This window comes from Telopea speciosissima, chromosome 8 (genome assembly GCF_018873765.1).
Source record: "Telopea speciosissima isolate NSW1024214 ecotype Mountain lineage chromosome 8, Tspe_v1, whole genome shotgun sequence".
NCBI lineage: Eukaryota > Viridiplantae > Streptophyta > Magnoliopsida > Proteales > Proteaceae > Telopea > Telopea speciosissima.
The window spans coordinates 63557148-63573354 of NC_057923.1; the positions used below are offsets into that span (position 1 = coordinate 63557148).

Below are 16207 nucleotides of genomic sequence, written 5' to 3' on the forward strand. Positions count from 1 at the left end.
GGATCTCACACACAAACTCACATAATTGAGCACCAACACTTTCCTTATTCACCACTATTCAATCTCTATTGTACATTGGTTACACTGTAAGTATTCAAAGAGAAAATCAAAGACTCCTAGTTAGACTCTAACCGAAACTGAAATAACTTGCTATCTATCTCTTATGTATGCAAGTTAAAACAAATAACAGACTTGAAATAAATAAAATACTAAATAATTGAACAAACTACTTCCAACCCATTGTTGGACCGAAATCCTGGGTTGGACCGGTTTTGTCTAGGTTTGGGTCTCCTTGAAATAAATAAAATACTAAATAATTTAACAAACTACTTCCAAGTTCCAACCCGTTATTGGACCGAAGTCTCGGGTTGGACCGGTCTTGTCTAGGTTTGGGTCTCCAAATCCTATCATGCTGGTCCAACTAGTCAAGTAATACTACATCAATTCATCTCTAAAAAGAACTCAACTCTGTTGAGTTTGGAAAAGAACCAAGGAGGCCATTTGAAGCGACATGTTGGTGGAGGAACGATCCCGCTACTTTCTTGAGTTTAATGTCAGGGAGATCCTTAGCGGGAAGAAACTTCATGGTTTTGTTTTCGTGCTTGAAAGAGTAGGTATTTGCATACCCGCAATATTGTGCCTTCATATCAAACAACCATGGTCGGACGGGAAGAATATAACACACCTTCATAGGGAGGACGTCACACTGTACTGCATCCACAAATTCACCTATAGTATAGGTGAGTAAACACTTTTTTATAACCTTGAGATTAGTGTTGTTCATTCATGTGACTTTGTAGGGAGTTGGATGTGGCTCTGTCTGCAATCCTAACTTATGAACAGCGTCTCCAGAGAGTCAGAGACGACATTAGTGCAACTACCTCCATCGATCACCAGACTATGTAACTAGTTGTTGCGCTTCACATAGGTCTGAAACATACTGCTCGACACCGATCTTCATCCTCAGTGACTTTGTGAGTGGTCAAAATAGGACGAAAAACATAACAAGGATGTCACTCCTCATCACTGTAATTATCGTTGACTTTACCTGGTTCACGCTTTGGCTCTAAATCAATTGTGTCAACACCAAGGTTCTCTTCTGGACCACAAGGTATAAAAGAGTTAATGTAGTCCTAGATAGGTAGAAGACCTACTAGGAGCTAGCTAGATCAAACCCTCACATAGGTGCTGGCTGATTGGGGCAGATTGGGGTATTTTAGGTCAAATATAGGGTTAGGTTTATGAGAATGGGGTTAAATCTTATATGGCTTTAATGGGCAGGTCTAGGAGAAGCTAATAGGGTAGGTTTGAACAAGGTTTAAACAAAAAAAATTTCAGAAATTAGGGTTAGGGTTTCGGGCTTTGGCTTTTAGGAAAACAGTAGAAATTAGGGTTTTAAGATGGAATTCTGACCAGGGGTTGTAGCCGAGTGCTAGAGGGGCTAGGGGGAAGGTTCGGTTGTAATATGGCATGATTCGAATGGCTGGTTAGGTCTAGGAAGGATTTAAGGTTTTTTAGGGTTTTGTAGAGATGAGGGGGATTAGGGTTTAATATAGGAATTTGGGAAGGGGTTGGGATCGAGTGATTAGGGCACTGAGATGATGGTTCGATTGTGGTATGATGGAGTTTTGATGGCTAGATATGCTGGAATGGAATTTTAGGGTTTTGGGGTTATGTAGGAGATGACAGAATTTAGGGTTATGATGGAAGGAAGGGACTCAAAGCTGGATCGAGTGAGAGGGTTGATTCAGTGAATGTGTGGTTGAATTTTGAATGTAAACTAATGAGGGGATTAGGGTTTATGGGGATCGGTTAGGGTAAGTGAAGGTTTAAGAAGAAGATGGTTAATTGCAGAAATATGTAAACTACTTAGTTGAATAAAACTGATCTTCAACAGTAGCAGCCTGAAGAAGTTTGAAGCAGTGAAGAAGAACCTCCCGATCTTAACAGATGCAAGGAGTCACTGGAGATCCACCAGCCTTTCAACCTTGATATGACTCACAAGGGGGGTCTTGATATGACTCACAAGACAATCTCAGAAGAGAGAAATAGCAGCAGCAGCAGCCAGCAGCAAAGAGACGAATTTTTAAAAACTTTAATTAGTGGGGGAGCCTCTCCCACGATTTATTAATATAAAGAGTCCTAGGGCCTAAATCCTAATACAATTCTGATTCTCTCTCCTTCAGAATTCGTGGAGAGGTTTATAATCTGAAGTTAAACAACTTAAAAGAGAAAGACCTAATTGACCTTAACAATTAAAGACACTTTAAAACACTTAAACTAAGAAGATTCCTCATCAACCAATAGGATATAAGATCCTACTAGCCAATAGGAGCTCTTCACTTAAACTGAACCAAATTAAATTGAACCAATTGGATGCAACCAATTTGAACCGGTTCAATTAAAGACATAAAAATAAAACTAAGTATAGAACTGAAATAAACTAAGTATAAATTAGTCTAAGGCTCCTACTAAAACCCTATGATCAGGGGGGCTTCTTCAGCTCTTGGAGGCTTGGATCTGCATCAACTCTCCCCAACTTAGAAACATTCATCTCCGATGAATGGGTGAAATCCATGCTACACTCTTGCAACTTGGGGCTATGCTTCTTGACATCATTAGTGTGCTTTATAGCAACTGGTACAGTTTGAAAGCAAGGTCAATATGGCAGATCCATTGGCCAAGCAAGCTTTTTGAATCCTGAGAGGAGTTCCACAAATTCCTTTCAGATGACAGATGCGTGTGATGTGGTGTAATTGTACTTTTTTTTTCATGTTTCATGAGGCTGATCCTGAGCCTCCATCCAGGCACGAATACCTTCATTTAAGAGAATTTTTGGTGTAGAAAGTCTCAAATTCAGGATCTTCTTCTGCACGGATTCCCTAGGAAACGAAGTCATAGGCATAGGTTCAGAGTCAGACCGACTACTCCAAGAGCACTCTTCCATATACCTGTTTTGAGCTGCCTGTTTGGGCTTTGGTAATTCTCTTTCTAAACATCATCCTCACTGTTATTTAAAAGCACAATATTTTCTCTTTTTTTTTTAGGGTGGGGAGGGGGTTGGGGGGAGGCATAGTGAGGTCAAAGGAGTCAGTTCCTATAATTTTTCCTGTTTCTGAATTGCATGGCCATGTGGTGATGGATGGGTTAATTTGGACTCTTGTCCCTGAGTGTACTGTATTGATCTTCTTGCTTTTTTTGCTTGTTATGGATTGGGCAGGTAAACGATGGTCATGTTGCAAATTCTGTTATTACTTTTGGCTGGTTTTACATATATATATATATATATATATATATATATATTTATTTTCTTGGTTTATTTGTGGAAAGGATAAAGAAAGGCCACCTTTAGTCACGTTGTTACACTTCCAAAATTTTTTTTGCCCACCACAGCTGAAAAGAGATGAACTTATGCTTATTGAAATCCATAAAAGCCATTATCCTATCCTCCTTTTTAGGGAATTATTTTAATTTTGAACGTTTCTTTCATCTGTCAGAATGCTGCCCTGTTGAGGAAATATGCATACTTGAGCAATGACAGCAGCTACTCAGTCTCTGTGGAAGATGATGTTGACCTCCTTTTCCTAGACAATTTCTCTTCTGATACTGAGAAAAAGAGTATGGACCATTTGCATGGATCGATGGTAACATCATCAACTCCTACTGCACATAATGACAGTGATTTGAGTCTGATGCAAAGTATTACTTTTGACGCCCAGGCAAGTAATTCTCTGAATAAATTCCTTTTGTTAAAGTATTTAGTCTATGATTTTCTAAGAACTTCATTGCGAATTGTATATCAGAACAAGGGTAGAACTGTGTATAGGATTTTATACACACTAAATTCGGGCCAGGTTTGAAATTTCGGATTTCCACCCCATTTTGATTTTTGTCGAAACTCAAATATTTCGGTGAAATTTTGGTCCTTTTCGATACTGCAATTTCAATCGTCATTTTGTTTAGATTTTGGTCAAAACCGAAATTTTCACAAAATTTAAGTCGAAACCAAAATTTCGAGCCATGCAAGCATATTGTTTATATGTGCATACGGACATGTGATCGTCCAACTGATGGAGCTAAGGTTGTCAAGGGGACGAATTTGGGACAGGTGCACCATCATCCATATTCAGATTTGATATAAATGTGAATAAAAATACTATAGTCATATTTGTCTCTATCTTATGGAAATTATTGAGCAAAAAGTAGAATATGTGATAATTTAATGTCGTTCAGGGTTCTAGAGAATATTCTAGAAGCACAAACCAAACTACAGACCAGGATCAATAGAAATAGATACTAGCAGAACAGGGACAGATTTGACAGCTATTAGTAGATATCAAATATCTCACAAACCAGTTGCCTGTCTAGCCAAATTTCTGGTCCGGAGTATAAGACGATTTCAGATCTATCAAACAATGTAAGAATCTTAAAAATAAAAAACCAGAAAATATATGAATCTCAACTTGCTAACATCTCAAACTAATGTCGAATGGAAATATAGCAGATACTGGATGATCATATTTGGTAAATTGCTTAAAATATGATGCAAGCAGAACTTGGATAATCAGATTTGAAGAACAGAACTAAGATTCAGTTGGTAGAAATTCAGATCCATCAAATCTGTACAAGGACCAAGGAGAATAGAGAAAATATGAAAGAAACAGTAGGAGAAGAAAATGGAGAAACGAAGGAATCATGTCACTGGTTGCAGGAAGTAGCCAATCTAGAAGAAGAAATTGAGAAGAAAGCAGTAAGCCAGAAGCAGTCTTCGACCACGTTTGCAGAGCTCAAAAACTCTTGCAAAAAATACATTCAATTCTATTACTCAAATCCTGTCAACCGATGGGGTTGAAAACATATATATACCTTTAACAATTCTTCTTTCTCTCTCTCTCTCTCTCTCTCTATATATATATATATATATATATATATATATATATATTCTTAAAAAGCTATGTAGTATGCTAATCTAACTCAAACACTTACTTAAGACACTTATCTGGTGTGCTAACTTCACCCCCACTTTATGGGCTTATAAATCAGGCTGGTTATAATGAAACCCAAGAAATTAAAAGGCTCGACCAATAACATAACTATCCAAAGCTTGATGTAATGCGTCCGGAGTGTTGTGTTATCAATCTATTCCTTTAAAACTCAAAAGGAAAATTTTATAAGATAGTAATGACCAACAATGACGTATGGAGCTGAATGTTGGATGGTAAAGAAACAAAATATAAACAAACTTAGTGTAGCTGAACTGACAATGTTGAAATGGACGAGTGTAAAATTAGAAAAAAATAAGATAAGGAATGAAAAAAATTAGAGCTAATTTAAAATTAGTGCCTAATGTAATCCTAGAATAGGAGATAATCCTATTAGGAGCTAGGTGAAATCAGATTCTGATCGAGTCTGCTGTTTGGGGCAGATTTGGGGCTGTTTAGGGCTAACCTAGGGTTTAGGCTAGGGTTATGGATGAAAGTAATATATGGTAATGATCAGTAGGTCTAGGGGACTATTTTGACCCCTTCCATCGACATCGTGTCCCTTCCCTCTCTTGTTCTCCTTATCCCCTCGTCTAACAACCCTCATCTAATTCCTCAATCCTCCCTCTCCCCGCTCTTGCCTTTTCCTACCACTTATCTTGAGGTAGGTCCCACGTCTCTCTTATCCTTCTTTGCCCACCCCTCTTACGGCCCATGATCCCACTGGCCTTAATGGGCCAGATCCTTTGCTCGACTCGCCTCTCCCTTCTTCTACCCATTTTGGTCCATTGGCTACTCCCTGTAACCCTCCTGCTGGTTCCGTCCTTCTTTGGCCCCCTCCCCTGGCCCCAGGTTGATCCCTCCTGTACCCCAGCGGAGAACCCTCCCCCCTCCATCTGATCCTCTCCAGCCTCCTATTGTCCTCAACCCTCCCCTTCGTGTTTACCACCAACACGGCACTAGCTCTCCTCCTTATCCTTAGAAACGGCCCTACTTAGCCTATTCCATGCCCCGCATGGAGAAGATTCTGCCTCTAATCAGAGGCATAGTTCGAGATTGCCTGCAAGTCTCAAAAGTGCAATATCTCGGCGAGATCTCGGACCTCGGTTTGGATCTCGGTTTCGACCCATTTTTTTAACCCACCTACCACTTAAATACCTTACCTAACTCGACAAAACTCGACATATCTTGACGAGATCTTGGATCTCGGGTTGACCCAAAGTTTAGGCTTCGAGTTGGAAAAAAAAAATGCACCAACTTGGCGATATCTCGCCGAGATCTCGACTCATCTCGGTTTTTCCAAGAGCTGAGTTGGTACCGAGACCCGAGTTTTAGTACCTTGATCAGAGGTCACGCCCTTTGCCATGGCATTTCGGATCCTTCTACTCATGGGTAGCGCGTGGTTCAGTCTGGCTTTTATCTTGACAGTGTTTGTGATTGGTTGGGGCTCTTCCCCCTCTCTTTTGCAGGCCGTTGCCTCCCCCACTGTAATGCCTGAGCCTTATCGTTGTTTGCGGTTGTATGCTCTCCCCCCCCCCCCTTTTCTCCCCTCCTTCGGTAATGAATTTTTTTATTCATTTGAAAAAAAAAATAACATGATTTTTGTGTTTAAAATATAAATCATGTTTTTTAATCCTGTTTTGTGCTATAATTCAATAGATTTAGGTAAAACTAAGGTAGTTGATGCATTAAACTTGATCTTTTACAAGGATTTGTACTCAAATCCATGAAAGTTTCTCCATTTGAGTGTTTATGCACGATACATGTTATATATTGCTTATTTTTATTTATTTTTGCTCCAAAAATGTATTTCCATGTGTATATTGATCATTTCCATGCGTGTCTATAGCGTACGATACGTATCTCTGACACGATGTGTTTGTCAAGAAATAATAACCGCAAGCGTATGGGTCAATCGTAGCTACGGGTCGAACATGAGGAGGTCAACGTTGAATGAATTTTCACTTTTAATTATGGCGAAGTGTACAACTTACCAAATATGGAAACTAGCAAATATAGAAGCAACTAAATTACTGAAGTTAACAAATTAAAAATAGAAAATAGAGCATCTGCTAAGGGATTGGATGAATTAACAGTAAGAAAGTCACTTGGGAATGGGTTCCACCATGAGAATTAGAGCTAATCAATGACTAGCATATTTGGGCAAAGCATGCATACGGCCTAGGTCTATAAGATATGAGGCGTGCCTCATATACGGCTAACATATCCTATGAAAATAGTGCTCATACAACATACAATGTAAACACAAAAATACATGAACATACTGGTGTCACAATGGATACGGCTAACGAACATGTATATAGTTCCCCTTGGAATGATATACAAGGTGTGGGCGGTCATCCACTGTAAGTCCAATATTGGTCATGTCCATTAATCACATAAACAATGCTAACCATCAATTCTTCCTTCTCTCTTGGTTTCGCCCACTCCCAAGAGGAGGGGTTTAGCTAGCCATGAAAGCAATGAAGAGGGAAGGAAGGATTGATGGAGAAAAAAGCCATGGAAATTACTAAAACTGAAATTTAAAGGAAGAAGAACTTAGCTTTATGAAGAACCTTGCTTGAATTGAAGAAAGATAATAAGAGCATCCAATAGCTTGAAGAAGAATAATCCACTTGCTTGAATCCAATAAACTTGTATTACTCCAATGGAAATTGAAATTAAAAATAAAAATTACACTTTGAATTGAAGAGTAGAAGAGAAGATTACACAAAAGAGATGAGAAGAAGAAGTAATACTAAAATCTAAAAAAAACCCGAAAAGACAAAGCCAAGACAATCTCTCTCTCCCAGGAGTCCCAGCCCCTCTCACTGAATGAAATTGATGTATATATAGGAGGATGGGGTAAAACTCGTTGGACCGGGATTTGACTCCCGATTTCGGTGAGTGGTTTTCTATTTCCAGTTGGAGAGAGGGATGGGTAGAAATTAGGAAAGAAAAATTTGAATTCCGGCGGAGGTGGGAATGAAAGGGAGAGAGATAGGTGGTTTAGAGAAGAGGGCTGCGTGGGAATTGAATTGGAATTTATTATTTAAATTCCAAAATCGAACTTAAATTCCAACTTTAGTCAAAATCAATCTTTTTGCTATATCTCTCTATCCTGACTCGGAAACGACTGGACCCATGAACGAAAAGTGCACCAAATAATTCTACGAACACAATGAACCCCATATTTGATATGTTTCGGAGATTTCCAAAATCATCAAAATTAGCATTATGCCCTTATCTCTCTTTCTCAGGGTCCCGGCCGGCACAAGTGCATGAAACTTGAAACTTGAAATCTTGACTTCAAAGTTGACGTCTCTTGCTTGCGTGGATGGAATCTTTGACTAACCTTTGAGTTTTGACCCCAAAAAGTTATTTTGACAAAAAAAGGTTTGACTTTTGACTTTCTTCATACTTTAGCTCCAAAACTAGCTTCTTTTCCAGAATTTCCTTCTCTTTCACTTGAATTGACCTAAAACCTGAAAACAAAGACAAAACACCCGAGTAGCAGTGTTCCAAGTATGAAAATGCATGCTTTATGTACCTAAGATTCACACATAAATGTGCTCATCAGATTCCCCCATATTTAGACTTTGCTAGTTCTCGCGCAAACAAAAAGAAAAGCTAAGATACAAAAAAAACAAAAAACCCTAACTCCTTTTCGTAGGAATCACGATTGCACTTAGCATGTGCAGCAAGCCTTTAAACCCCGAGGTTATCCCTAGTGGACGAGTTGTGTCTCATGAGTGTTTGCAGTGAATATACACACAAAATTCAATTTTTAAATCCATACTATGACCAAGATAAAGAATGCCTCCGCTTAAAGATGAAAACAATTTACTTTGTGATTGTTAGATATTCCCCCACACTTGAACTTTATCATCCTACTCTGAGTTCGAAAATTGACATACATCTAACTTAGGGAGGTTTGGGATGGGGTGAGTCACACTGTTTTCCCTCAAGATTAGATTGAGTAGGTCATCTAGGCTACAAAAGACTTCAGCTCGGAATCTTGGTAGAACGTTTAAACACATGCAAGGCATGCACCAGACACCTAAGTTACTAAGTAGTGTTGGAATAGATTTTCAGTTCATATATCAACTGATTTCCACTTTGTGGCTTTGGACATTGATGCAGTATGAGTTCAAAACTATTATTATTATTATTTTTTTTCAGCACATATTACTCCAATCCGTGCAATGTCTTGACCTCTTAAGCTTTCTAGGTGGTTCGTGTAACGAGCTTTAGGCCAATTACTCTCAAACCAGACGGCTTTAAGGAATTAGGTGTAGAACACCCCTCAAGCTTACTTACTCAAACCAACTAGGCTATAAGTCAAAACTGGATCAAAGAACAAATATTTATTTTATTATTATTTTTTTTCTTGGCAATCAACTATATCATGCAAGTGTGTCATGGTTCAACCTTAGCACCTAACCAAAACTCGTGTAAAAAAGATGACTAACGAAATCGGCTTTTTCAGTAGATAGTGTACTTAAAAAAAATTAAAATCCCTTTGATCGGTATATTCCAATTCCCTCCTCAGTGCGGAATTTTTTATTACTTCAAAGTGCGGGGTATTTTGGATGCTCTCAAAGTCTTCAGAAAAGTAAACTAAAGAGGCTACACACTCGCTCTCGAACCGCAGTACATACTACAAATTGATGAAATCCCCCCATACTTAAATTATGCAATGTCCTCAATGCAAGAAAAAGAAAAACAAGGACAAAAGGGGGTGGTCTTACCATATATGATCATGGTGGCTCAATATAAGGAGGTGCATGGAAATCCACGACCTTGTAAGAATGTGGTGAAGAAAGTGGCATGAGAGAGGGATTAAGAGATGTGCTAGAGATTGTAGAGTTTGTACCCTTACCTGGATCAAATATTACAGTGCCCCCACTGTGTTGTTGGGACAGCACCTCTTGTTCCTTATCAGGCGGTTCCACTGGTGGTGGCTTGGGAAGAGAAGTAGATAGATTACCATCTGGCTCAACAGGTGGTGGCTTGGTCTACTATTTAGAAGGCACTCCCCCATACTTGGATTGATGCAAGTCCTCTAGACATTGATTGATACCTGTGTTATGAGCAATTGTAACCAAATCAGGTGATTCAAAAATTAAATGCACGTCTTCATCTAAGCATGGTTGCTTTCCCAATCTAAAGACATTAAAATCACGAGATGCATTCCCAAAAGACAGCCTCATCAGACCATTCCTACAATTGATCAGAGCATTGCTAGTAGCTAAGAAAGGTCTACCAAGGATAATCGGGATTTGGCCTTTGATATTGGCCACAGGTTGGGTATCTAAGACTATGAATTCCACGGGAAAAAGAAATTCATCAACCTTTAATAACACATCCTCAATTACTCCCTTGGAAGTCTTGACTGATCTATCTGCCAATTGTAATGTGATAGATGTTGGCTTAAGGTCTCCTAACCCTAATTGTTGGTACACTGAATATGGCAATAAATTGACACTAGCTCGTAGATCAAGAAGGGCATGGTCAATTCTAGTGTTACCAATCATACATGAGAGAGTTGGGCAACCAGGATCCTTATACTTAGCCACTGTCTGTTGCAATAGAACTGAGTTCATGTTGGCAGTCAAAAAGGCTTTCTTAGGTACATTGGTTTTCCTTTTTTGAGTACACAAGCATGGTTCAAAATCTCGCTATATATCGCTGATATTTCGGTATATTTCGGATATCTCGACACTGCCGAGACGAGATGACCATACGAAATGAAAAAAGTCCAAATTTCGGTATATTTCGTGAAATTTCGGTATATTTTGTGATATTTCGTCGAAATTTTGTGAAAATTTGGTATTTTTCGTAAATAAAGTGTATTTCACAATTTATACATCAGGGTCCGACCGTTTCCCCAAAACACCATTTTGAGTTCATTTTTTTGCAATTTGAAGATTGAAATGTGTTTATTTAACTTAAATAAGGGTGTACATGAAGTATCAAGCCTTAATATGGCAAAAAAATCCATCGAGATGGAGTGCCGAAGTACGGTAGAAAAAATACTATATTTCTGCGAAATTTCGGTATATTTCGGATATCTCGACCAGCCCGAGATACCAAGATATCGAGAGATTTCAAACTATGTACACAAGTCCTTGAGGACTTTTGCATAGGTAGGTACCTGGGAAATAACATATAAAAGAGGGATGTTAACTTGTACTTTTTTAAGACATTTAAAACCTTTTCAGTTATTGCATCTTTGTTGTTGCTTTTAAGTCTATTGGGAGATGGAGCCTTAGGGACATAAGTCTTCTCAGGTGGCTCTTCAAGTTTCTCTTCATTAACCACTATAGGTTCATCAGACGAACCTTGGATAGGGGGCTGATCATTCACAACTATGGGAGGGTCATGTGGGGTACTTACAATGGGTGGTGGTTGGGGAACATTCACAACATCAACCGGAGGCTCAGAAGTTACAGGAGTTAGTTGAATTGGAACCTCTTGTTGGTACTCACGTCCACTCCTCAGAGCATATATGGCATTACATTGACTAGAGGGTTCTTAGTGGTGTGGACTCTGATGGATAGAGTTCAGCTGAGTGTGAGGTAGATGGGGCACAATGGTCCTAGGGTTTGGATCTGGTTGACTCGGCATCTTACCCTTTTCCCTTTCATGGAGAGTGTTGGCCAGTTGAGAGATTTGCCTCTCCATGTTATGTTGGCTGGTCATGAATGTGCTCATGAGAAGCTCCATACTCTTCTCAAGGGAATTTATCCTGGTAGACTTACCACTATTTATCAGAAATCCAGGTGGTTGCTGATTCATCGTTGAGGTTGGTGGTGTGGGTCAAAGATTATTGGGAGGGGGGACAAATCTAGGGTTAGTCTGCTGGGGAGCAAACGGACCTTGGATTGGAGGCTGGAATGTAGATGGATAGACTTGATTGGGGCCTTGGTTCCATGAGAAGTTATGGTGATTTCTCCACCTAGGGTTATAGGTTCCACTATAAGGATTGTTCATTACATGCACACTCTCATAGTTTCCATGCCCACTAGGCATATTAGGGCACTCCTCCATCACATGTGATGAGGATTAGCACCCACTACACAAAGGGGTGGTCTGAGAAACCTGATTTATCGGGGAAGGTCCCTTGGTTACTATGGCTTCTAGTCTTCTAATAAGACTGTCCAACTGAACCTCTTTGGCTACAGTTCCCTCTACCAAAAATTCCTTACCAGAGTTTTCATTTTCTTGAGTGGATTCCCACTCTCTGGTCTTGTCCACTAAGTCAACCAAAAACTCCCAAGCTTGATTTTCATCGGTAAATGATGTGAATCCAGTTGGGCACATGGATTCCACCAACTGCTTGGCTTGATAATCTATACCCTCTCTCCATGAATTTGGAGAAGGATTCATTTGGTCTCTGTCTGAACTGCAGAATGTCATTCCTAATCCTATTGGTCTTATGCTAGGGAAAGAATTTCTTTAGGAAGACAACTGTAAATTGATCCCATGTAGTTATTGAGTCTCTAGGCAAACCATAGAGCCAATTTTTGGCTAGATCCTTAAGTGCAAAGGTGATGTATCTCAACTTAACCGCATCATCAGTCAATTGTTGCATCTTAATGAGCACACATACCTCCTCAAACTCCCTAAGAAACAAAGATGCATCTTCATTAGCTACCCCATGAAAGTGGGGCAACATACTAATGAAATTAGATTTAAGCTCATAATTGTTTCCTTGGGCGGTGGGTAAGCGAATGCATAGGGTTGTGCAGCCCGTGCGGGATAAAAGTGGTCCCTAAGGGTCATAGGTTGCCTCCCTCCTTCCTCACCCATGGTTGGAATCTCAACTCGTTCTAACCGGTTCTTAGAATTCCTCACCCAAACAAGCATACAAAAGCCACAATCCTAAATTAGTGTACTCCTCAAAGCTAACGAATTTTTTTTTTTTTTAAATTTTTTTTTAATATTAAAAACACTACGAATCAATTAAAATTGGAAACTAAACAAGCGTCCCCTCCCCGGCAACGGTGCCAAAAACTTGGTTGTCAAGAAATAATAACCGCAAGTGTACAGGTCAATCGCAGCTACGAGTCGAATACGAGGAGGTCAAACTTGAATAAATTTCCACTTTTGATTAAGGCAAAGTGTACAACTTACCAAATATGGAAACAACCTATTATGGAAACTAGCAAATATAGAAGCAACTAAATTACCCAAGTTAACAAATTAAAAATAGAAACTAAGGTAACTGCTAAGGGAATGGATGAATTAAAAGTAAGAAAGTCACTTGGGAATGGGTTCCACCGTGAGAATTAGGGCAAATCAATGACTAGCATATGAGGGCAAAGCATGCATACGGCCTAGGTTTATAAGATATGCGGCGCGGCTCATATACGGCTAACATATCCTATGAAAATAGCGCTCATAGGACCTACAATGTAAACACAAAAATACATGAACATACTTGTGTCACAATGGATACGGCTAATGAACATGTATATAGTCCCCCTTGGAATGACATACAAGGTGTGGGCGGTCATCCACTGTAAGTCCAATATTGGTCATGTCCATTAATCACATAAACAATGCTAGCCATCAATTCTTCCTTCTCTCATGGTTTCGCTCACTCCCAAGAGGAGGCGTTTAGCTAGCCATGAAAGCAATGAAGAGGGAAGGAAGGATTGATGGAGAAAAAAGACATGGAAATTACTAAAACTGAAATTTAAAGTAAGAAGAACTTAGCTTTATGAAGAACCTTGCTTGAATTGATGAAAGATAATAAGAACATCCAATAGCTTGAAGAAGAATAATCCACTTGCTTGAATCCAATAAACTTGTATTGCTCCAATGGAAATTGAAATTAAAAATAAAAATTACACTTTGAATTGGAGAGTAGAAGAGAAGATTACACAAAAGAGAGGAGAAGAAGAAGTAACACTAAAACCTAAAAAAAACCGAAAAGACAAAGCCAAGACTATCTCTCTCTGCCTGCCCCTCTCACTGGACGAAATTGATGTATATATAGGAGGATGGGGTAAAACTTGTTGGACCGGGATTTGACTTCCGATTTCGGTGAGTGGTTTTCTATTTCCAGTTGGAGAGAGGGATGGATAGCAACTAGGAAAGAAAAATTGGAATTCCGGTGGAGGTGGGAATGAGAGGGAGAGAGATAGGCGGTTTAGAGAAGAGGGCTGCGTGGGAATTGAATTGGAATTTATTATTTAAATTCCAAAATCCAACTTAAATTCCAACTTTTAGTCAAAATCAATCTTTTTGCTATATCTCTCCATCCTGACTCGGAAACGACTCGACCCAAGAACGAAAAGTGCACCAAATAATTCTACGAACACAATGAACCCCATATTTGATATGTTCCACAGATTTCCAAAATCATCAAAATTACCATTATGCCCTTATCTCTCTTTCTCAGGGGCCCGGCCCACACAAGTGCATGAAACTTGAAACTTGAAACTTGAACTCTTGACTTCAAAGTTGACGTCTGTTGCTTACGTGGATGGAATCTTTGACCAACCTTTGACTTTTTACAAAAAGAAAAAGGTTGACTTTTGACTTTCTTCATACTTTAGCTCCAAAACTAGCTTCTTTTCCAGAATTTCCTTCTGTTCCACTTGAATTGACCTAAAACCTGAAAACAAAGACAAAACACTTGAGTAGCACTGTTCCAAATATGAAAATGCATGCTTTATACCTAAGATTCACACATAAATGTGCTCATCACGATACGTCTCTTAAGATCATCCTTCCGATGCGATACCCGATATTGATACTTTAAACATGGGCTCCAAGTGTTGCTTTGCTTTTATCCAGTGGCCAAGCCATGAGAATTCATCATAAGCCCTTGTGCCTAGTTCAGCTTCGGATCCGCAGTGTCTTCACATATACTTGGTTTGTCTTAGCCTTACGCCCAAAAATTTCCCGCTCCCTTTTGTCCATAAACGCCAAAGCTGGCACTTCAAGACAAACATCTTCAAAAATATTCTCATGCTGCCCAGGCCAAGGTTTCGAGGATAGGCCTTTCAAATTATCTTCAACTAAGATCAGTTAATTCAAACTTTTATGTCAGAATCAGCCGGTCCTGACTACTGAACAATCCATGATCTCAATCCCTCAATCCTCATTCCTGGCCACCTTGCATTCAAAATTAGATGAGTGATTAGTGAAAGGTGAAGTCTCCTGTTGGATGTTAAAAGATACCAAATACAAATCGTGTAGCCAACTATGATCTTAGGTCTTCTTCATTGCGTTTTTATTCGCTTCAAAAAAAAAAAAGAACACTTGGTTTTACCTACGAAATGACGTTTTGGGGAGGACCAATAAACTTCAAGGCATCTGATAAATTTTGTATTTTTTATTTGATTTCTAGGTAACCTTATGGAGAATGAAACATTCTGAGATGAAAGGCAACTAACATAGTTCAAATGTAATTATGATGGAAAAATTGTTTATTTTTATCTGAAGTTGCCTGGATTTTTCTTATTGATTCCTGTAGGTTGTCTCTCCTGAGTTCACCTTCTACGACAGTACAAAGTCATCCCTTGATGATTCCTTTCATGGTGAAAAGCTTCTCCGGGCCAAAATGGATCTGAACTTCATGTGAGTATCCACTTTATCCATGTCCGACTGGTTTCTCGAGTTGGGTTAGTACGTAAAATCTCCCTCCATTTGGTTTCCATCTTTAACTGTATGGCACGTAGTTTTCATAACTGAACCTGAGAACTGGAAAGAACCAGAACTCTGCTTCTTTTATTTGTTATATCTGAATATAAAAACCGTCTTGCCTGAAAACCAGAATCAAACCAAGTGGTTTTCAGGAAACTATCCAGTTTTTGAAAACCGCCCGGTTCTGTTCACTCTTTTCCTTGGTGTTTAAATAGATACGAAATAATGTATGCAAGGATTGGAACCATGGTTCAGTATTTCAGTCCAAATGACCAAAATTTCGTGAAATATTTCGGTTTTGAGAAGCCTCGAAACTAAACAAGTATCGGCTCTATAGACATACCAGATTTCGGTCTCTTTTCAAAATTTTGGTATCATTTCAGGGAAACGGTACAAAGCAATGTCATAAATTCATCATTTAGACTCATTCCATGAATTTTGACAGAAAGAGGGGGAAAAAAATAAAATAAAATCAGAAAACCCATATTTTGTATTTTTTAAAAATCACTTGCAGTCAGGTAGTGGTCTTGCTCCTCCCCGGAACTCTTTGTGGTACTAGACAC

The 16207-nt window shown here is 39.1% G+C and overlaps 1 protein-coding gene across 2 annotated transcripts in view; it reads left to right on the top strand.

Annotated features, from left to right (window-relative positions):
- The window catches only part of LOC122672780, a 254565-nt gene that overhangs the window by 119502 nt on the left and 118856 nt on the right, over positions 1-16207 (top strand). For both annotated transcript variants that reach the window (XM_043870268.1, XM_043870269.1), the window contains 2 exons: positions 3498-3719; positions 15475-15578. In XM_043870268.1, the coding sequence (XP_043726203.1) occupies positions 3498-3719; positions 15475-15578 (326 nt within the window). The remainder of the gene's footprint in view (positions 1-3497; positions 3720-15474; positions 15579-16207) is intronic.